Here is a 23,411-nt window from a genome sequence, read left to right on the forward strand (position 1 = left end):
ACATCAGGGAGGGGCCGGCCATAATTAAGGACATGGCAGAGGGCCCCAAGGCTGGCTGCTCTCCAGCTGCCTGCTCCATCCCCCATTCATGCTGGACCCTGAAAACCCAGAGGGGATAGAGCTGTGGTCCCCACCCTAGAGGAGAACCCAGGCTGGGCTCAAGTGAGCAGAGGCACTAATTTGTACCAGGCACCATCAGTGCCTTTGGGCCTCCTTCTTTAGGGCTGGGTTGGCTCCAAGCCTCAGGGGCAACCCAGGAGGACTGTAGGCAAGGGAAGGCAACGTTTACACTCTGTGGGCTGGTTGGCTCACAAGAACTGGGTGCTAGGAGAGCCCACTTTCCCCACCTGGTGGGGAGCTTTGGGGCACTTTGCCCAAGCAGGAAGCAGACCTGAGCCATAGGACCTGGAGCCAGGGTCTGACAGCATCTGCAGCTGGCAGGACAGGGAGGGAGACGCAGAAAGCAGAAGTGACTTGCCCAAGGTCACACAGCAACATGCTAAGCATGGCTGAGCCTGGAACCCAGTTCTGTCCTGCTGTGCCTGCTACAGTCACCCCAAGTCCTCCCCAGGTGCCTCTCCCAGGCGGTCCCACGACGTTACCTAGGAAATACCAGAGTAGCACTCCCACCGAAGCCAGCACAACCAGGGCCAGCAGCACAAACAGGGGCACCAGGCGGAGGTAGCCCTGGGCTTTTCTCTTGGAGTCCTCATGGGCCTTGAACAACCCCTCCGGCTCCGCTTCCTCGCCATCACCTCCGTCCCCCTGCCCGCCAGCCACCTGGGGGGCCTTGGCCATGGGCATCCTGCCAGGGAAACAGACCGAAGTTGGAAACAGCCTCACATTTGCAAGGGAGCCTCTGCTGAGCACCAGTGGGGCACAGGAGCAGGACTTCCCTGCCTTTTGGAGTGGAAGAGTAACAACATCAGGCGGCAGTGACTGGAAGTGGGTGCCGAGACAGCTCGCAGAGGAGGGAAGCGCATCTCAGGTCAGCTCTCACCAGAGGGCAGGCCCCAGAGCTGGACTGGACTGGGTCTGGCTCAAGAACCCCACCTTTGCTTCCCACTGGCTTCCCTATGGTCAGAGGACAGATGGAGGTCTCAGTACCTAAACACCCACCTCCCTAGAGGCTGCACCCACAGACAGAACTGAAGTACATGGGATGCAGACTTCTGTAGACATCCGACCTCTTGCCCTCATTTCCCTTCCACACAAGGAATGCTGTTTCTTGCTCCTGGTTCTGGTTCACAGAGCTTCCACCACGCCCACACAGTGTATGCACTTAGCCCCTGCCCCAGAATCCCCTGAGCTGGCACTGCCCTGGGCCAGGGACCTGCCTTCCTTGACAGAGTACCGTCTCTCTCACCTTTCTACTCTCAAAGTCTCGCAGCAAAGGAAGGGAACAAAAACTAATATTCATTTCGTGCCCTCATGAGACATTTCACACTTAATTTTCAGGTCACCCAGGGATATGGAACCATTGTCCCATGTTTTCTTCCTCAAGCCCACACCACGTGGGTACTTCACCTGCATTATCTCACTTAATCCTCCAGTTCTGCACACATTGAACAGATAAGGAAACTGAGACCCAGAGTGTTCTAGCAATAATTCAGTCTAGGGCTTTTCCTAGCCCCATTTTCCCAATGTGATTTGAATACCTGACATTCACTCCCAGACGCATTTTACAGATTAAAAAAACGCTGAAGCCCAGAGAGGCTAAGCCACTTGCCCAAGGTCACACAGCAGGGAAGTGGCAGTTGAGTCTGCATGTCTGACTCCCTGCTTTTTCCACGAATCTAAGATGCCTCCCATAAATGAGCTGTTAATTAACAAATCATGATTAAATAGCAACTGAATGTCATCCCTCTCCATGCTCCAGGGTTCCAACTCTATTTTGAGACCCTTTCAAGCAAACATCCCAATGTATTTGGCCTTTCAGGCAGGTTTCCCCACAGTACAGAGAAAGCTTTGACCCACCCACCAGGAGAGCAAGGGCTCCAGACTACGGCAAAGTTCATCTCCTCTTACTATATCCATAAATACTGTGTAGCTTTAAAATGCACCCCAGGGCCGGGTGCCGTGGCTCACACCTGTAATCCCAACACTTTGGGAGGCTGAGGCGAGTGGATCACCTGAGGTCAGGAGTTCGAGATCAGCCTGGCCAATATGGTGAAACCCTGTCACTATGAAAAATACAAAAATTAGCCGGCCGTGGTGGTGGGCACCTGTAATCCCAGCTACTCGGGAGGCTGAGGCAGGAGAATCACTTGAACCTGGGCAGGGGAGGTTGCAGTGAGCTGAGATCATGCCACTGTACTCCAGCCTGGGTGACAGAGCAAGACTCTGCTCGAAAAAAAAAAAAAAACATAAAAAAATAAATAAAATGCACCCCAGATGCAGGTGGGGGCTTCCTTTGGGCTGTGTCTTGGGGTTTTACACAGTGGGTTTCCAAAAATGGGGCTCTTTAGTAATGCTCAAAGTCCTCCCAGGTGGATGTGAAGGGCCCTGGCCCTTCTCCCAGCTTCCTGGCTCCCTCCAGCTCCCCTTGGCATCCTTCCCAGCTAAGGGTCTTTGGTGTTCAGCCACAGTGACTCTGTTGAGCAGTCCCCATCAGATACAAGGAAGGGAGGGACTGCAGGGGACCCTCACTGGGCATGACATCCCCCTCCACAACTAAGCTAGGATATTCCTGCATGTGGAGTGGGCCCTGCTGGCTTTTATTGGGCTAAGGCCGGGGAATGGTAAATGGTAAATGGTAAATGGTAAATGTCCAGCAATGGGTGGGACAGCCCCGCCCACTTCCTCAAATGTTCACAGCATCCCTGGTGAGAAACAGGCAAGAAACAGACCAGTAACAGGGCGCTGAGACTCTTGCATGAGGCTACATGGCAGGTTTGAGTCCCCAGCGCAGAGCTGCCTGTCTGTCCTGGGCTGGCCACCTGTGACTGAGGTGGCTGTCCTCAAAATCTGAGAAGGTTTGCTGGATTGGGAAGATCCCAGGTGATGGGCTGGCTCCTTGCCCTCCTTTCAATCCCTCGTCCCCTCCCTCTGCCAGAGGAGGACGCCATACTCCCGTTGCACCCCTTTTGTTTAAGGGACAGGATCTCACTCTGTCACCCAGGCTGGAGTATAGTAGCACAATCATAGCTCACTCCAGCCTCCAACTCCTGGGCTCGAGTGATCCTCCCACCTCAGCCTCCCAAGTAGCTGGGACTACAGGTGCACCAGCACGCCTGGCTAATTTTTTAGTTTTATTTTTTGTAGAGACCAGGTCTCAAACACCTGGCCTCAAGCGATCCTCTCACCTTGGCCTCCTGAAGTGTTGAGATTACAGATGTGAGCTACCATACCTGGCCCTGTTTTACTCTTGAGTCTGGATCACCAAGGAGCTATTTTGGGATGACTCATAGAGCCATGGGGACTCGGGGGCATAGAGGTGATAACAGGTGACATTTATTTCAATTGTCTCTGTTGCTTTATGTGCACTTTCTCATGTAAGCCTTACACAGATCCTGTGGGGACAGGTACTCCAATCACTCCTACTTTACAGATGGGAAAGTCAAGGCACAGAGAGGTTGAACAGCTTGGCTAATGTCACACAGCTGGTCAGCAGCAGAGCCAGGCTGCAAAGTCATGCAGATTGACTTCAGAGTGACGCCCTGACCACTGAGCCCTACTACCTCTCAGATAATCAGTGTAAAGAGAGGGAAACTGAGGCTTGGAGCAGGTCGTGGGTCCATTAGAGGAGGCCTGAAGAGGGGCAGCTCATGGTGGGGTGCTTGGTGGGCCTCCCCTCCCCTCTCATCCTCCAAGCCAGGCCTCCTTCTCTATGCAGATTTTGCCTCCCTCTAAATGCCCCTCGCATCCATCTGGGAGGACTTTGAGCAGCACAGAGAGGCTCATTTTCAGGAAACCCTCTGTAAAAACCCAAGCCATGGTCCACATGGCGGTAGTGGGAAATTAATTCCCCCGGGCTCATCATAACTTCCCACCCAGACTCCTGGGGCGGCCTCCTCACTAGGTCCCCTGCCTCCATTGCGTCTTCCAGCGCACCCTCCCTCCCCAGCTCAATCGCTCACCCGCTCAGGATCCTTTCACAGCTCCCAGCCACTTATCATCCAAACCTCTTGCTGCGGCACCCAAGACCCTCCATGGCCAGGCTGCTGTCCACCCTCCTCGTGGCTATAAATTCCATCATGCACATGGTACACTAGGCCCACGAGACCCTGCCTTTGTGCAGCTGAGTCCCCCTGCCTGCACTGTGGGGAACTCTTACCAAGCCACCTGCCGGGCACTGGGTTCTGGGCCTCTGGCTAGTTAAGCTGCCCCTTCCCCTGGGCAGCCCTTGATCAGATCAAGAATATGCCTTGGCTTTGGGTCTTGCCTCTGTTCCCTACAGAACAGGCAGGGCCGGCATCTTGCTCACCTCTGGGGTTCCCCATGGAACGCCACACAGCCCGTCACATGAGTGAAGGATCAGAAAGAATGAATGAAACCGCCGAGTCTCTAGGCCCCTGGTACAGGGCTCTCTCTCTATCTTGCTGCCTCCAAGAAGGAGGACTTGTGAGGCCTGGCACTGGGACATGGACAATGGTGTGGGCCTGTGGGGTCCCGGGTTCAATGCTCAGTCACCCTATCTTTGTCTAGCACCTGCTTGGTGCCAGGCTCTGTGGTGGTGACAGGGTGGCACATGGTGACTCTAAGAGACCCCATTCCCATCCTCTTGGGTTTCCTGCCCAGCAGGAGGAGAGGCAGTGGACAGTTGTGAAGATGACGGTTCCACTCTTGTCTTTACTATCATATAATACAACGGCTCCCCCGTTCTCAGGGTCCAGCACCTTTGGAAAAGCCTGTGGCCCTACCTTCCAAATGCCCCCCAAACTCAGCCCCTTCTTGGCCCTCCATGACTCCACCATCATCCAGGCCACCATCATCTATCACCTCGACTCCTGCAATAGCCAGTCACCCGCCCCCCACCGCCCAGTGAGTTCTCACACAATGGCCACTGCGTGTTGTCACCATGTGCCCTGTCCACGAGCCTCGCACGGCTTCCATCCACCTAGAACACAGTCCCAAAAGGTCCGGGGCCTCAGTTTTCCTGTCCTTTTTGCTGAGTGGGAGGTTTGCTCCTTGCTGAGCCTGGGATGTTTTCCTTTCTGCTGGCCTCGCGGCTCCCTCCTTTACCTCCTCCAAAGGGTCAGATGTCACCTCTCCAGAGAGGCCTTCCCTGGGCACTCCCCTGTCTCTCCTGCATTTTTCTTTATAGCAATTACTGAGGCCTAAATTGCCTGATATGCAAATATATCATTTATCTGCCTCCTCCCTGTCTGTAAGCGGCATGAGGGCAGAGTCTGGTACTCAGCGGACACTCAGTAATTGTTGAACGAATGAATGACAAGGTCCCAGCTCCTTCCTCCCCACAGAAGTCCAAAGTGCTGTGTGCATATGTGGCCTGGCCAACTTCTCCTGCCTCCTTTTTTCCCACCCTCTCTTTTCCCCGTTGCACCCCAAGGACACTGGACTTCCCTTGGTAAGAAATTGTAACAATGGGATGGTAGCAAACATTTACGGATTAAGAGCAGCCGGCCAGCACCAAGAGCCCTCCTGGACCTTGAGCCCTGTCAGTGCTTGTTCATGGCCAGGCGTCCCCACACTCTTCCTTCTGCCTGGGCCCCCACCTCCCAACCTGGCCAGCTCTTATGCAGCCCCTGTCACCTCAACTCAGACCTCACTTCTTCGCAGCTCTCCCAGAGTGCCCTAGAAGGGGCGGCTGCCCCTCGCGATGTGCAGCTCACCTGTGGGCACTCTCTCTGCCCCTCACATTGAGCTCCTGGAAGCGGGGACTGTGCTCCAATTGCCAAAAGGGGCCTGAAGCAGTCCCCCAGCTCTGAGCACCTGAACCCCACCCTGGCACCTGCTCCTCACTCCCTCCTGCCCTCTGGCCATTGGAGGGTCTCTAGTCTGCCTGCTGGAGGCCAAGCTCCTTGGGGCGGGGCCACAACTCCCCTGGCAATGCAGATCCAGATCCAACCACTGCGTGTGAACTCCTACCATGTGCCAGCCCTGTGCTGGGCGGTGCTGCAAACTCCACTGCAGCCTCCAACAGCCTGGGGTGCATACTTTGCTGACTCTATTTAATGGCTGGGGAAACTGAGGTAGAGAGAGGTAACATGACTTACCCGAGGTCCCTCTGCCAGGGCAGAGCAGAGCAGAGCAGGGACTCTGGGCTAGGGCCATAGGGGCATCTTTCAGTGAAGACATTAGGCCCTAGAGTCCTGAGAGTGTGGGGGACTGGGTAGAGGTCCCTTCCACACACATAAACACACTCACAGACCCACAGATGTACACAGATGGAGACACGCGGAGGGATATACACACATCTATTCATGACACAAAAATTCATAGATGCACGCCCTTCCTACACAGATGCACACACGAACACACACACACATACATGCCAACTCTGAGCCTGTGAGCCCGGGGTCCTGTGCTTAAGTCAGTACACAGGTGCAGTGTGGGGCTCTGGGCCTGTCTCCTACACCAGAAGGCCCAGGTGGGGTACCGGGTATGGAGGGGGCAAAATGTCCAGTCCTGCGAGGCAGGGGTAGAGTGGCCTCTCCCTTCCTCCTGTCCCTGCCACCTGAATCCCAGGCCACCAACCACCCAGCACTGATGCTGTGCCTGTCCACCTGGTGTCACCCTGCGTGGTCCCTCCCCTCCCCAGCTCTGTGGGCCCCTCACCTTCTGCTCACTGATCACCCTCTGGCCGATGAGGCCCTGCAGGCCTGGCCTCAGAGCAGGGTAGTTGACTCCGGCCCCAGGGAGCCAGGCCCAGCTCTTAGGGTGGACACTGTCACTAGGTCATTTATAGATCCCGGTCCCCTGTCCTGGAGGCCCCCGCTTACCTTTGGGAGTGGCGGATAGGTGCCGGGCCTGCACGCAGGCCTCAGGAGCCTCTGTTTGTCCAGGCCAAGGCCTCCCCACCCCCACCCGGCCAGCCCAGGCTGGATCAATGGCCGAGAGCCATGACCAGGGTATCTGGCCCTTGTCCCCTGTGGCCTGTGGTCCCAGGCTCCATGGGGCTCCTCCTGCTGGGTCCGGGACGGCACTGTGACTGAGTACAGGTAAACAGGCAGGAGGTAGGAGAAGGCAGTGCCTGCCCCGCCCCATCTTCCCCCACCCCCGCATGGGCACCCCAGAGGCTGGCAGGCAGGTGCGGGAGATCTGAGCTCTCCCCCGAGGCCCGTTGCCTGGTGACATGCCTGCCTGGTTACAGCCCCTGGTCCCCGAGAGCATGAGGTAGGGGTGGCCAAGGACTGGGGACTATGCAGAGGCCGGTGCAGGTGACTGCAGGGGCTCACACGGGTAAGTCCAGGTGTTTACCTGGATGGGCAAGACTAAAGGAGCTGCTGGCCTGAGAGAGAGAAAAGGAGGCTGGGCCCATATACTCTGGGGACTGGAGAGGAGAAAAGGGAGGCAGGGGTGGGGTTTGATGCTATTTTCTGTTTAGCTGGGAATTATTTGAATTCCTACCTCGTTCTATTTTTTTTTTTTTTTTTTTGAGATGGAGTCTCACTCCGTCACCCAGGCTAGAGTGCAGTGGTGTGATTTCGGCTCACTGCAACCTCCGCCTCCCGGGTTCAAGCAATTCTCCTGCCTCAGCTTCCTGAGTAGCTGGGATTACAGCGCCCACCACCATGCCCGGCTAATTTTTATATTTTTAGAACAGATGGGGTTTCACCATGTTGGCCAGGCTGGTCTCGAACTCCTGACCTCAAGTGATTCCACCCACCTCGACCTCCCAAAATGCTAGCATTACAGGCATGAGCAACCGCATGCAGCATGAATTCCTACCTGGTTCCGTAGCCCTGTGCTGTCCGTGACAGTAGCCACTGGTCACCCGTGGCTCGAGTCAGTCTGAACTGAGAAAAGCTGCACGGGGGAGACGCACACCAGGTTTCCAAGGCCAAGTGCAAACAGGATGTCAACCAATGTGATAACAATTTTTATATGGATTTTACGTTGAAATAACACTGGCGATCGTGGGATAAATAAAATGTATTATTAAAATCAATTTTCACCTGCCTCTCTTCATTGTTTTTGTTTTTTCAGAGACAGGGTCTCATTGGGTTGCCAGGCTGGTCTGGAGCTCCTCGGCTCACATGATCCTCCTGCTTCAGCCTCCCAAGTAGCTGGGATTACAGGCGTGGGCCACCACACCCCTTGTTGCATGTGGGTATTAGACAGGTTAAGTCACAAGTGTGACCTGTGTTGTTGTTCTATGGAACAGCATTGCTGTGGAGATAGGTTTGAGCCACATGTGTGCCAAAGTGCTGGATGGGAGCCAGGGCTTTCTAGGGTGCATGCAGGCCAGCGGTCGTCTGTCTCAGACAAGGCTGACTTTCAGCGAGTGTACATCCTGAGGCCAGAATGTGGGGTGCACACCTGAGACGCTGTATGCTGTGGGCATATGGGTCCCAGAGTGTGTGTGTAAGAGACAGAGTCTGGAATTTGTGTGTGTAGATTATGTATGTGTAGAATGTGCGTGTGTGTGTGTGTGTATGTGTGGAGGGTAGGGATTGTGTGTGGGGTATAAGATTTGTGTGAGGGGTGTGTCTGTGAGGTTTGTATGGTGTGGGGTGGGGGATGTGTGTGAAGTGTGGTGTGTGGGCGTATGGAATGTGCATGTGTGTGCGGTGTGGGTGCTGGGAATGTGCAGTGTAAGGTGTGTGTGTCTTTGAGGTATGTATGGTGTGAGGTGTGTGTGGAGCATGAGAGGTGTGTGCAGCTGTGTGTGTGTGCATGCTCACAGTATGTGTGGAGTATGAGGCATGTGTTTAGTGTGAGGCGTATGCATAGTGTGAGGTGTGTGTGTGTGTAGTGTGAGGTGTGTGTGTAGTCTGAGGTGTATGTAGTGTGAAGCATGTGTGGAGTGTGAAGTGTGTGTGGAGTGTGAAGTGTGTATGGAGTGTGAAGCATGTATGTAGTTTGAAACATGTATGGAGTATGAAGCATGTGTGGAATGTGGAATGTTGGGTGTGTGTGTGGAGTGTGAGGTGTGTGTGTGGAGTGTGAGGTTTATGGAGTATGAAGTGTGTATGGAGTGTGAAGCATGTGTGGAATGTGGAATGTGAGGTGTGTGTGTAGTGTGAGGCATGTATGTGTAGTGTGAGGTGTGTGTGTAGTGTGAGGTGTGTGTGGAGTTTGAGGTGTATGTGGAGTGTGAGGTGTGTGTGGAATTGTGTGTGTGGAGTGTGAAGTATGTGTGTAATGTGAAGTATGTATGGAGTATGAAGCATGTGTGGGATGTGGAATGTGAGGTGTGTGTGTGGAGTGTGAGGTGTGTGTGGAGTGTGAGGTGTATGTGGAGTGTGAGGTGTGTGTGGAGCGTGAGGCGTATGTGGAGTGTGAGGCGTGTGTGGAGCATGATACATGTGTGGAGTGTGAGGCAAGTGTAGAGTGTGAGGCATGTGCGGAGTGTGATACATGTGTGGAGTGTGAGGTGTGTGTAGAATGTGAGGTGTTTGTGGAATGTGAGGCATGTGTGTGGAGTGTGCAGCGAGCATGGAATGTGAGGCATGTGTGTAGTGTGAGACGTGTGTGGAGTGTGAGGCGTGTGTAGTGTGAGGTGTGTGTGGAGTGTGAGGCGTGTGTGGAGTGTGAGGTGTGTGTGGAGCGTGAGGCGTATGTGGAGTGTGAGGTGTGTGTGGAGCGTGATACATGTGTGGAGTGTGAGGTGTGTGTAGAATGTGAGGCGTATGTGGAAAGTGAGGCATGTGTGTGGAGTGTAAGGCATGTGTGTGGAGTGTGAGGCAAGTGTGGAGCGTGAGGCAAGTGTGGAGCGTGAGGCAAGTGTGCAGCGTGATACATGTGTGGAGTGTGAGGTGTGTGTAGAATGTGAGGCGTATGTGGAATGTGAGGCATGTGTGTGGAGTGTGAGGCATGTGTGTGGAGTGTGAGGCGTGTGTAGTGTGAGGTGTGTGTGGAGTGTGAGGCGTATGTGTAGTGTGAGGTGTGTGTGGAGTGTGAGGCGTATGTGGAGTGTGAGGTGTGTGTGGAGTGTGAGGCGTGTGTGGAGCGTGATACATGTGTGGAGTGTGAGGTGTGTGTAGAATGTGAGGCGTATGTGGAATGTGAGGCATGTGTATGGAGTGTGCAGAGAGTGTGGAATGTGAGGCGTATGTGGAGTGTGAGGCGTGTGTGGAGCGTGATACATGTGTGGAGTGTGAGGTGTGTGTAGAATGTGAGGTGTTTGTGGAATGTGAGGCATGTGTGTGGAGTGTGAGGCATGTGTATGGAGTGTGATACATGTGTGGAGTGTGATACATGTGTGGAGTGTGAGGCGTGTGTGGAGTGTGAGGCGTGTGTGGCGCGTGATACATGTGTGGAGTGTGAGGTGCATGTAGTGTAAGGCTTTGTGTGGAGTGTGATGTGTGTGGAGTGTAAGGCTTTGTGTGGAGTGTGAGGTGTGTGTGGAGCGTGAGGCGTATGTGGAGTGTGAGGCGTGTGTGGAGCATGATACATGTGTGGAGTGTGAGGTGTGTGTAGAATGTGAGGCGTGTGTGGAATGTGAGGCATGTGTGTGGAGTGTGAGGCATGTGTGGAGTGTGATACATGTGTGGAGTGTGAGGTGTGTGTGGAGTGTGAGGCATGTGTGTAGTGTGAGGTGTGTGTGGAGCATGAGGCGTATGTGGAGCGTGAGGCATGTGTGGAGTGTGAGGCGTGTGTGGAGCGTGATACATGTGTGGAGTGTGAGGTGCATGTAGTGTAAGGCTTTGTGTGGAGTGTGATGTGTGTGGAGTATGAGGCATGTGTGTAGTGTGAGGTGCGTGTAGTGTAAGGCTTTGTGTGGAGTGTGATGTGTGTGGAGTGTGAGGCATGTGTGGAGTGTGAGGCGTGTGTAGTGTGAGGTGTGTGTGGAGCATGATACATGTGTGGAGTGTGAGGCGTGTGTGGAGTGTGATACATGTGTGGAGTGTGAGGCGTGTGTGGAGCGTGATACATGTGTGGAGTGTGAGGTGTGTGTAGAATGTGAGGTGTTTGTGGAATGTGAGGCATGTGTGTGGAGTGTGCAGCGAGCATGGAATGTGAGGCATGTGTGTAGTGTGAGACGTGTGTGGAGTGTGAGGCGTGTGTGGAGCGTGAGGCATGTGTGGAGTGTAAGGCATGTGTGTGGAGTGTGCAGCGAGCGTGGAATGTGAGGCGTGTGTGGAGCGTGATACATGTGTGGAGTGTGAGGTGTGTGTAGAATGTGAGGTGTTTGTGGAATGTGAGGCATGTGTGTGGAGTGTGCAGCGAGCATGGAATGTGAGGCATGTGTGTAGTGTGAGACGTGTGTGGAGTGTGAGGCGTGTGTGGAGCGTGAGGCATGTGTGGAGTGTAAGGCATGTGTGTGGAGTGTGCAGCGAGCGTGGAATGTGAGGCGTGTGTGGAGCGTGATACATGTGTGGAGTGTGAGGTGTGTGTAGAATGTGAGGTGTTTGTGGAATGTGAGGCGTGTGTGTGGAGTGTGAGGCATGTGTGTGGGGTTTGCAGCGAGCGTGGAATGTGAGGCGTGTGTGTAGTGTGAGACGTGTGTGGAGTGTGAGGCATGTGTGGAGCGTGAGGCATGTGTGGAGTGTAAGGCGTGTGTGTGGAGTGTGCAGTGGGTGTGAAGTGTGAGATGCTTATGGATTGGCTGGGATGGGACAGGGCCCCGCGCCCTGGCTTTGCCGTGACCGCAGGTTTTCAGCCCTACCTGGCTCCCTTTTAGTTGCAGGAACCTGGGCAGATTCCCTGACTTCTGAGCTGTGCTTCTTCCATCTGTTGAATGAAAAAAATTCGCCCCTTCTTGATGAACGGGAAACAACGTGTGCGAAGGCCCAGCACTGTGGGGGGTGCCGAGAGCAGGGTTCTTCTCTTCTCATGGCGACATGCTGGTGTGTCGGGGCCAGGTCTGCTTGTGCACTGAAGTCCAGGCAAAGACAGGTGGCATGTGTGTGGTGCCTACCCGTGTGGCCCCTCACGCATGTCTCAAGCACGTAGATGCCCCCTGCTCTCTGGCGTGTGCTCCCTAACGGGGCCTGTGGCAGTAGGCAGGGACCTCCCTGACATGTGCATGGGGGGCACCCGTGTGTCCTGAGGTGTGAAGGCTCCTGCCCATGGGGGCTGGGCATGAGCTCAGTACAGCACCATCTCCAGGCAGAGCCAGGGCTGGGCCAGGGCAGGAGGGCGCACTGTCAGGCTGGTTAGGATTCTGGGTTAGGGGACGCCTTCCCTCACCTTCTCCCGTGGTCCTCCCCAGAGCCCTGGCCCCTGCCCATGGGCCTAACCCTGACCCTGAGACCGAACACCATAGCCCTGCCCACTGTCCCTCATCCCAGCCCCAGCAACTCTGCCTCCTCCCCACAAACTCCCCTTATCCCAGGCCCTGGCCCCCACCTTGCAAACTTCCTGAGGTACAGGTGCTTGAGACAGAGCAGGAATAGTGTGTGTGTGTATGTGTAGGGGGTGAAGACACCCCAAGCCCAGCCTCTGTACCCCCTCCTGTCCTTTGGAAGGTCAAGAGGCCCAGGCCCCCAGCCCAGGCAGGCTGCTAGCCTGACAGTCTGAAAAGCCGATCTTGCACAATCAGCGTCCTCTGGACCTGGCGGCCACCTGGCCATCGATCCGACATGGCCTAGGGGGAGGGGCTGGCACTGAGCAGGCAGCAGCAAAATGCTGAGAGAGGTGTTTGAAAGCACAGACGTGGCTGGGTGTGGTGGCTCACCCCCACACCTGTAATCTCAGCACTTTGGGACACCAAGGAGGGGGGATCCCTTCAGCCCAGTAGTTTGAGACCAGCCTAGTCAACATAGTGAGACCCTGTCTGTACAAAAAAAAATTTTTTTTAATTAGCTGGGTGTGGTGGTGCACACCTGCAGATCCCACTACTAGGGAGGCTGAGGCGGGAGGATCACTTGAGCCCTGGAGTTGGAGGCTGCAGTGAGCCGTGATTGTGCTGCTGCACTCCAGCCTGGGTGACAGAGCAAGACCCTGTCTTGAAAAGAAAGAGAAAAGGAGAGGAAAGAAGAGAAGAGAAAAGCATGGACAAGGGTCCCAGAGAGCCGTGGGGGTGGGGGACAGCCTGCCAAGGAGTCAGGGATTTCCTCTGTCAACAAGGGACACTCTTGTCCTCGCAGCAAAGAGACACGTTCACACAGATGGCACGGAAGCCTTGTTGCTCTGGGAATCTGCATTCCTAACACTGAGCCTCAGCCTCCTTGGTCCCCAAGGAAAAAGAAGCCTCTGGGAGGCCTGGTGAGGGGATGAGGGGAGGCTTGGAGGCTGGACATGGTGAGGGCCGGATGGCGAGGAACACAGGCCTGACCCAGCAGGACAGGGCAGAGCAGGCCTTGGTGTGCCCACCACACTCGGGCGACCAAGATCCAGCGGGGTGCAGGAGAGTGGGCAGACCCAGCCAAAATCCCAGTCCCTCCGTATGTTGGTGACCCGCAAGACGTCCCCAAGCTACCACTTCATTGCCTACGGACTGTGGGTGATAAAGCTGGTTGTTGTAGGCAAAAAAAAAAAAAAAAAAAAAAAAAAATGTAGGGTGGGATCCTCATCCATATAATTGGTGTCCTTATCCAAAAGGGAAATTTAGAGATAGAGACACATGCCTACAGAGGGAATGCCGTGAAGGTAAAGGCAGAGAACGTGGCAATGCTTCTATAAGCCAAGGAACCCCACTGATTGCCAGCAAGACACCAGACGCCAAGAGAGAGGCCCGGAACACTCTTCCTCACACCTTCAGAAGGAACCAAGCCTGCCGACACCCGAATCTTGGACTCCAGCCCCCAGAACTGTGAGACACATTTCTGTCGTTCAAGCCCCTCAGGTGTGGTGCCGTGTGAAGGCAGCCCTAGCCAATGAATACAATGCCCATTGCACTAGTACTGGGTAAATGCTACGCAAAGCCTGTTCTTGTGTCCAGCTTCCTCCTGGACTCCTGCACACAGCAGGCGCTCACTCATTGTCCACTGAAGAGACTGAAGAGCCAAGATATCTGTATTTTTATCAGGAGCCTTCAGGCCATGTGATACCTTAAGCAATGGAGTGGATGCTCAGCCAGAGCAGGGTTGGGGGTAACCTTGTCTGAACTCAGAGAAAGCCCTAGAAGCAAGAACGCAACAACTCAGCTCTTATATACAAACCCCCGAGTCACAGCACCTGTTCTCCGAAATTTTCCAGTTTGGGGTCTACTTGTTTCTTTCCCTATTCTCCCCACCCGCTTTTGACTGTGAGTCCCATGAAGATTTCTCAATCTTGCAAGTTGTTGGTCCCACTCCCTCGACACTCTTAGCCTGGAACAGTGCCTGGCACACAGGAGGAATAAATACTTGTTGAGTGAACAAATGACAGTTACTGTTAACTCCTTTGATGATAACACAGTAAGGATTTTGACAGCTGGGCCCTCCCCACAGTCGATCACAATGATGCCACAAATCTAGGCTTCGGAGTGGGAATATGCGTCTCCATTTAGCAGAAGAGGAGACTGAGGATCTGAGAGGAGAAGTTCAACTGCCCCAGGTCCCACCACCCACTGCAGGTGGAACATGGACTCCAGCCTGGTCTCTTTGATGGCGGGGTGTCGCTGTTTCCAGGGGCTGCCATAACAGATGACCCCAAACTGCGTGGCTTAAAACAACAGGGATTTGTTCCTTCACAGCTCTGAGGCCAGATGTCTGAAATCAAAGTGTTGGTAGGCTCATTCCCTCTCCAGAGGCTCTAGAAAAAAAAAATCCCTTCTTGTCTCTTCCTAGCTTTCGGTCCTCTGGCAATTCTTGGTGTTTCCTGGGGCTACCATAACAGATGACCCCAAACTGGGTGGCTTAAAACAACAGGGATTTGTTCCTTCACAGCTCTGAGGCCAGATGTCTGAAATCAAAGTGTTGGTAGGCTCATTCCCTCTCCAGAGGCTCTAGAAAAAAAAAATCCCTTCTTGTCTCTTCCTAGCTTTCGGTCCTCTGGCAATTCTTGGTGTTTCCTGGCTTGGAGGTGCAACGCTCCAATCTCTGCCTCCATCATAGCATGAGCTTCTTCCTTGTGTGTGTGTCTCGGTGTTCAACTGCACACACTTCATAAAGACATCAGTCATCATGGATTTGCGCCCCACCCAAAACCAGTAGGACCCATTTTAACTTGCTTACATCTGCAAAGACCCTATTTCCAAATGAGGTCATATTCACAGGTTATGTGTAGGTGTGAATTTTGAGGGGACTCTGTTCAGTCCTAGTACAAGAACTGATGGTACTATTCTGGGTGGGAGGAAGGAGTCAGATAGCAAGAGGGCCACCCTCTCCTCATCCTCCTGTCCTGTGGGCTAGCCACGTCTCAGAGCTCAAGGAGGCTGCTGTGGGAAATACCTTACCACCTTCTCCACTCTTTGCTGAGCCAAGCCTCTCTCTGAAACCCGCAGGGGAGGCCCAGGGTCTGTGGTGAGGAGGTGAGGGGCAGGCTCTGCATGCCCCAGCCAGACGCTGTCTAGACAGTGGCTGGAAGCATGGGGCTCCTCTGGGCTCCAGGGCAGGGTATGAGCTTCCCAGGGCTGCCAAAACAAACTGCCACCAATAGGGTGGCTCAAAACAACAGACACGGCCAGGCGCGGTGGCTTACACTTGTAATCCCAGTACTTTGGGAGGCTGAGGCGGGCAAATCAGGAGGTTAGGAGTTTGAGACCAGCCTGGCCAACATGGTGAAACCCCATCTCTACTAAAAATACAAAAAATTAGCTGGGCATAGTGGTGGGCACCTGTAATCCCAGCTACTCGGGAGGCTGCGGCAGGAGAATCGCTTTAACCCGGGAGGCGGAGGTTGCAGTGAGCTGAGATCAAGCCACTGCACTCCAGCCCAGGTGACAGAGTGAGACTCCATCTCAAAAACAACAACAACAACAACAACAAACCAGACACTTATTCTCTCCCAGTTCTGGAGGTGGGCAGTCCAAACTCAAGGTGGCAGCAGGGCCACACGCCCTCCCTGAAGTCTCCAAGGGAGGGTCTGTCTTGCCTCCTCCTGGCTTTGGTGGTTGCTGGTGATCCCTGGTGTGCCTTGGCTTGTGACAGCGTCACTCCAAACTCTGCCTCTGCCATCTCATGGCCTTCTCCCTGGGCGTGGCTCCATGCCTCTTCTCCTCTGCTTAAAAGGACACCAGCCATGCTGGATTAGGGTCCACCCTAAGGACTTCATCTTTTTCACATCTGCAAAGACCCTATTTCCAAATAAGGTCACACTCATACGTTAAAGGGTTAGGCCTTCAATGTATCTTTTGAGGTGACACAATCCAGCCCATATTAAGCAGAGTGAGGCAGGCAGGGGCAGGCTGGCTGTTGACTATGCTGTGGAAAAGTGTCCCAAAGGTTCCACGTGACCATGAGTCCTCAAGTCACTTCTGAAGTGTGTCCTCTCTCTACACCTGAGCTACCACCATCCTTACTCTCCTCCCCCAAAATCACAGTTATGACCTGCTTCCTTCCACCTCCCACAGGCCTCTAAAGCCTGAACTGCTCAATAGATGCAATTTTTCTGAGGCCACCCAGGCAGGGTCCCCAGAGGCCACCTCTGCCATCTCTTTCCAATGCACAGTGTCCCTACTGCAATTCACTTGTTCGTTCATTTAACTGGTGTTGAGCCTCAACACAGCCACAAAAGAGAACAAGAAAAATAACATAAAAAGGATAAGGAGTCTGGGCAAGGTGGCTCACGCCTGTAATCCCAGCACTTTGGGAGGCCGAGGTGGGAGGGATATTTGAGCCCAGGAGTTCAAGAGCAGCCTGGGCAACAGAGCAAGGCCCAGTCTCTACAAAAATACAAACGTTAGCCAAGTGTGGCAGCATGTACCTGTAGTCCCAACTACACAGGAGGCTGAGGGGAGAGGATCACTTGAGCCCAGGAAATTGAGGCTGCAGTGAGCCATGCTCCTGCCACTGCACTCCAACTTGGGCAAGATCCTGTCTCTAAAAAAATAAAAATTGAAGGAGTTTAGGAAGCAGCAAGGAAGATTTTTTTTCTAGAGCCTTCAGGGAGGGAATGAGCCTGCCAACACTTTGATTTCAGACAAGAATAAAAAGAGAAGGGCCTGGCGCGGTGGCTCAAGCCTGTAATCCCAGCACTTTGGGAGGCTGAGGCAGGCGGATCACGAGGTCAGGAGATCGAGACCATCCTGGCTAACATGGTGAAACCCCATCTCTACTAAAAATACAAAAAAATTAGCTGGGTGTGGCGGTGTGCGCCTGTAGTCCCAGCTGCTGGGGAGGCTGAGGCAGGAGAATGGTGTGATTCCGGGAGGCGGAGCTTGCAGTGAGCTGAGATCGTGCCACTGCACTCCAGCCTGGGTGACAGAGCAAGACTCCATCTCAAAAAAAAAAAAAAAAAAGAGAGAGAGAAGGGGGCCAGGCACAGTGGCTCACACCTGTAATTCCAGCACTTTGGGAGGCTGAGGCAGGTGGATTATGAGGTCAGGAGATTGAGACCATCCTGGCTAACATAGTGAAACTCCATCTCTACTAAACATACAAAAAAATTAGCCGGGCATGGTGGTGGGCGCCTATAGTCCCAGCTATTCGGGAGGCTGAGGCAGGAGAATTGCTTGAACCTGGGAGGCAGAGGTTGCAGTGAGCCACCAGTGCACTCCAGCCTGGGCGACAGAGCAAGACTCCATCTCCAAAAAAAAAAAAAAAAGAAAGAACAAGGATGTAAAAGAAATAGAACAAGTCTCAGTTGCTGCCCTTGAAGAAAGTTGCCAAGCCTAGGGAGACAGACAGTGGGACAGACGCTTGACAGGCACTTGGCCATCGTGCTTCCTGCCCCCTGCCCCCCATGTCACAGCACCTGGTGGAGGACAGGACCCTCAGCAGTACATGGAGATGCTCCTTATGTGCTTGGAGGAATAAGTGTCCACGAGAATGGCCTGTCACCGACAGGTGTGGGACCTCTCAGGAGTCCCCATCTCCGTGGCTTGTCTTCCTCCACCTGTACAGGGACTTAAGTGTCCTAAGGCTTAGAATAATCTACGGCTTACAATACAGCTAACCAGACCCAGGATAGGCCTGATCTCCAATAAGAAAAATGGTCACTTCACCCCATTTTAGAGGTGAGAAAGTGGAGGTTCAGAGCAGTGATTTGCTCGAGGTCACACAGTCAGGAAGTGCTAGGAGATGGATTCACACCCAGGACCCTCTGGCTTCAGAGCCAGTTGTCCTTCCCAGTGACACCTTCTCCTGTCTCTGTGTTCCTCCCCACTGCCCACACCACCACTCCTGAGCCCGCTCCCTCTGTCTCGGTCCTGGCCTCTGGCCTCTGTCTGAAGATGCTGCTGGGACAAACTCACCACCAGGCCCTGGCATGCCCAGTCGCTTCTTTCCCAGATGGGCAGTCGGGGTACAGATGCTGATCAGGGGTTTGGGGTTTGGGAGGGGCTGCTTCAAGCCACCTTGGGGACACAGAATGGAAACTCTGCATGCATCACTCAGCCTGACCTTCTCATCCACTGTGGGACTGTAGCAGATGGGGCTCCCAGAACAGATAGGGGGACTATATTAGTCCATTTTCATGCTGTTATGAAAAAATACCCAAGACTGGGTAATTTATAAAGAAAAAGAGGTTTAATGGCCTCACAGTTCCACATGGCTGCGGAGGCCTCACAATCATGGCAGAAGGCAAAGGAGGAGTAAGGGCACGTCTTACATTGTGGCAGGCAAGAGTGTATCCTTTATAAAACCATCAGATCTCATGAGACTTATTCACTATCACGAGAACAGCATGGGAAAAACCTGCCCCTATGAGTCAATTACCTCCCACCTGGTCCTTCCCAGTACACGTGGGGATGATGGAAGCTACAATTTGAAATGAGATTTGGGTGGGGACACAGCCAAACCACATCAGGGAGCCAGACCCAGAGAGTGGGTGGAGTCTACCCAAGGTTGCACAGCAATGCTGAGGCAGGGTTGGGACTGGAACCCAGGTGACCTGATTCCCAGCCTGTACTCTTCCCAGTATACTGTCCAAAAATGAACTCTAAAAACTAAAACAAAAGAACAATATTACTCATTTCCATATACATAAGGCTTTAGGCAGAGAGTTAACAAAAATTTCCAAAGGACACAAAATTGCAATTTTCAACTTTTTGTTTGTTTGTTTGTTTTTTTGCCTCAAAACGTTGCAGGCAGAGCCTCCTCTAAAGACAGTCCGGTTTGTGGGACTAGCTCTTGCCCTTGAAGGGGGCCATGTCCAAGGTCACAGACACCTAAATTTCCCCAAGGAGGCTCTTTCCTGCTGCCCTTTCGTGGGAAGACCCCAGCACTCACTCAGGTTCCCCGAGTACCTCTATTCTCCTTGGTCATCTGTGTCAGACAGCTGTTGACTTGGTGGGCCCGAGAGAGCTCCTGATACCAGTCAGCTCTGTCGCCTCTTCCCTCCACGTTGGTTTCTCAGAACCTTGGTCATTCCAGGTTTTCAAAGCCTCTAAGTAACTTCCCCTCCCACCTTTCCTTCCTTCCTTTCTCCTTTTCCTTTTTCCCTCCTCCCCTTTGCCCATTTACCAACCTACACATCCATTCAACGAACAACCTCTGGCAGGTGCTGGGATTCAATAATGGATGGATCACCGAGGATTGTTAACCGGAGAGAGTTGCAGCTGAGCTCAGAGAGCAGGGAGTGGGGGCACGGAGCAGCCAGCACAGATGGGGTCAGGAAGAACTGATCTTCACAATAAATCCCGCAGGATGCTTTTCCTTTCCCCTCCCTCTCTACCGTGCAGACACATTTTGCTTGGCTTGCTTGTTTTCTGTTTTTAAAAGATGAGTGGCCAATAATTAAAAATAAGGACACTTTGCAGGAAAAACTGAATTTTCAGCTTCTCTTAAAAATGTAGAAGATCAGGCCTGCGCAGTGGCTCAGGCCTGTAATCCCAGCACTTTGGGAGGTGGAGACGGGTGGATCACCTGAGGTCGGGAATTCAAGACCAGCCTGACCAACGTGGAGAAACCCCGTCTCTACTGAAAATACAAAATTAGCCAGGCATGGTGGTGCATGCCTGTAGTTTCAGCTACTCGGGAGGCTGAGGCAGGAGAATCGCTTGAACCCGGGAGGCTGAGGTTGTGGTGAGCTGAGATCACACCATTGCACTCCAGCCTAGGCAACAAGAGTGAACCTCTGTCTCAAAAAAAAAAAAAAAAGTACACGATCTAGCCGACCCCCGACATGGCAACAATCAGCGGTGGCTGCCCTGGAGCAATTTCGGTTTGACACAGACCCCACCACTCCCTATTGTATCACACTGCATGAGTTAAAAAGAGTTACCAGAGTCAGGAGCCTGAGTTTGAGTCCTGGCTCCGCCCCTTATTTAGCCACATGCCCTTGAGCTACAAGGTATTTGATTTTACTGGGCCTTCGTTTCCTCATATAGAAAATGAGACAGTAAGCCTAAGTGTTGTGAAGATTGAGAGAACCTGTGTGAGGAACTTAGAACGGGGCCCGCATCTACTGGGTGTACACCGTCAGCATTTCATCACTGCAGCTAATATCTACCCAAACCCCAGTCCCTGTCAGCATCTGAGTTTGGGATCCCAGCAGCAAAGGTTTCATTGTTAGTTTCATATTTGCATAAATTACAAGCAATAGAATTCTCTCGCCAACATGTACTGTTCCTGGCTGATTGCTCGGACTGACACTGTAACGGGTGCTCTCCTACACCCACTGTTACGAGAATCACTGGACCGTTGGCCAGGGATGGCCGGCCACCCACCATCAAGTCCGTTCCAAGCAATCCCAGCTCTCTCAAACCGAAATGTACAATTTGAACAGTCCAGTGCACATAGTAGAAGCTCAATAAATAGATTAGAATGAATGAGTAGTAGTTACTGGGCACAGGGTGGGCTACCATTTTTTTTTTTTTTTTTAGACATTGTCTCACTCTGTTGCCCAGGCTAGAGTGCAGTGGCGCGATCTCAGCTCACTGCAGCCTCCGCCTCCTGGGTTCAAGTGATTCTCCTGTCTCAGCTTCCTGAGTAGATGGGGCTACAGGCACAGGCCACCATGCCCAGCTAATTTTTTTGTATTTTTAGTAGAGATGGGGTTTCACCATGTTGGTCAGGCCGGTCTCAAACTCCTGACCTCAGGTGATCCACCCACCTCGGCCTCCCAAAGTGCTGGGATTACAGGAGTGAGCTACCGCACCCAGCCTTTGAAATTTCACTTCTTCACCCCATTTTAGATGAAGAGACTGAGGCTCAAAGGGGCCAAGTGGTACAGAATTGAGAGGGACAAAATGTCCTTGGCCCTGAGCTAGGCAGGTGGCAGCCAGCACAGCTGGATTTGAGAGGTAGGAAGAAGACTTCATAGGTTTCCTTCAGCATTTGTCACACCTCCTAGAATCTTGTCATCATAGATTTGGGCCTTTTCTCAAACCATCATCCCCCAAGACCTACCCAGGTGCTTGAGGCTGCCTATAGCACAGCATTGCAGAATCTGATGAGCTGTCAGGGATAGGAGGTTGGAAAGGGCAGGGAGGTGGCAGGAGACACCGAGCCTGCAGGTGTCCAGCTCATCCCCTGCCCCGAACAGCTATCACCAACACAGCAACAGAGTAACCAAAAGGCCAGCCAGCAAGTCAGCAGCTTCCACATCTGTGGCCCCTGGGCTTCCTGGTCACAGCCCTGTCCCTGTCTGTCTCTCCTACGCCTAGCTCTTCTCTCCTAAGTAGTTTACATTCACTTACTTCTTTTTTTGTAACAGGGCCTCACTCTGTTGCCCAGGCTGGAGTGCAGTGGCACAATCACTGCTCACTGTAGCCTCAATCTCCTATGCTCAAGGGATCTTCCCACCTCAGCCTCCCTAGTAGCTAGGACTACAGGTATGTACCACCATGCCCGGCTAATTTTTTGTATATATATTTTTGTAGACACAGGGTCTCACCATGTTGGCCAGGCTGGTCTTGAACTCCTGGGGTCAAGGGATCCTCCCACCTGGACCTCCCTAAGTGCTGGATTACAGGTGCGAGCCACAGCACCCTGCCTTGTTCAATTATTTCTTTCATCCTCACGACAGTCCTGGTATTGTCCCCTTTTACAGATGAGAAAACTGAGGCACAGAGAAGCTTAGGTATTTGTCCAAAGTCACAGCTGATAGGCAGCAGAGCCAGTACTTAGCCCAGGCTGCGGGGCTCCAGAGTTAGGGCTATAACCACTATACCACACTGCTCCAAGGCGGCCACAAAGGCTGAAAGTGTAGAATGAAGGGGGCTTTGTTCACTGCTGGATCCCCAACACTGTGACTTGCACATACTAGGCCCTCCTAAATGTCTGTCGAATGAATAAATGAATGAATGAACAATTCCTTCCTCTTCTAAGAACCATCCTCAACCAACTATCCAAAACTAGCTGAACTCTGGCTCAGCCTCTCTTGCTGAAGCCCCGCACGGCATTCCACAACTCCTCCCCAGGTTAGAAGCCTCCACCAGAGTGTTCACTGGCACCATTTCCTGATCAAGTCTTGTGCTCACAGGACCGGGTTGATTTTCTTCCACACCGAGGGAGGCCTGTGATCAGCTTGTCTACTTGTGTGTGTCCTTCAGGGTCACTCCCTCCCAGACAAGGTTGGAGATTCTTTGTGGACAGAGTAGTAGCCGGCCTCCTCTCTGTGGCCAGCGCCCGGCATGAGGCCAGGTAAATAGAGGAATGGGAGATGAGACATTGTCTGCCAGCTCCGCTCCTCCCTCCGTCTGCATCCTGGCTTCCTGGAATCGTAGACTGGGCACTCCCCCCTCCACTACCCAACCTGCGTCTCTCACCACTCAGCGCTTCCTGCCTCACTTTCTGCCAGGCTCTGTGATGGGAGCCTTGAGTGTGTCATAGCCCTGGTGGTGGAAAATGTCTCTAAGCAAGTCAGCCTAGGGGATGTCCCAGGCCTGTCACAGGTGCTGGTGGTGAGCTCAAATTTAATCAACACTCCTTCCCCCACTACCAAACGCACTGTGTGGCCCGGGACATGGCACCACCATCCCCTCAGGGCCTCCAGGCCTCTACTGAGGAAGAGAACCTCTGTCATTCCCGTCTTGCTAGGTCACTGTGTGATTGTATGGGATACCAGGGGTGCACACACTTTAGAAGCGGTAAGGAGCTGTGCCATGTGGGTGCTAAATATTGCCTGGATTCAACTCCTTGCTCCACTGCATTCTAGCTGTGTGATCATGGGCAAGTCACTTGGCCACTCTGAGCCATAGGCTCAGCTATAAAATGGGCTAAGAATAGTACCTCCCTCATGGCATTTGTTTAAGGATCCAGTGAGTTAAGGATGCTTCCAGCGAGTGGAAGGATCAGTGTGCTTAGAACAGAGTCTGACGCATCTAAGCGCTCAATACATGCAGTTCTCGAAGACTTTGAAGGACCGAGAAC

General features: G+C 53.1%; 1 protein-coding gene across 1 annotated transcript in view; it reads right to left on the reverse strand.

The window, feature by feature from the left end:
* Window positions 1-1,854, reverse strand: part of TMPRSS6 (transmembrane serine protease 6) — a 41,400-nt gene extending 39,546 nt beyond the window's left edge. Inside the window, exon 1 of the mRNA XM_054543383.2 lies at window positions 603-1,854. Coding sequence (XP_054399358.2) covers window positions 603-804 — 202 coding nt within the window. The 5' untranslated portion in view covers window positions 805-1,854. The remainder of the gene's footprint in view (window positions 1-602) is intronic.
* Between the last annotated feature and the right edge of the window lie 21,557 nt (window positions 1,855-23,411).

This window comes from Pongo abelii, chromosome 23, assembly GCF_028885655.2.
Source record: "Pongo abelii isolate AG06213 chromosome 23, NHGRI_mPonAbe1-v2.0_pri, whole genome shotgun sequence".
NCBI classification, from domain to species: Eukaryota; Metazoa; Chordata; class Mammalia; order Primates; family Hominidae; genus Pongo; species Pongo abelii.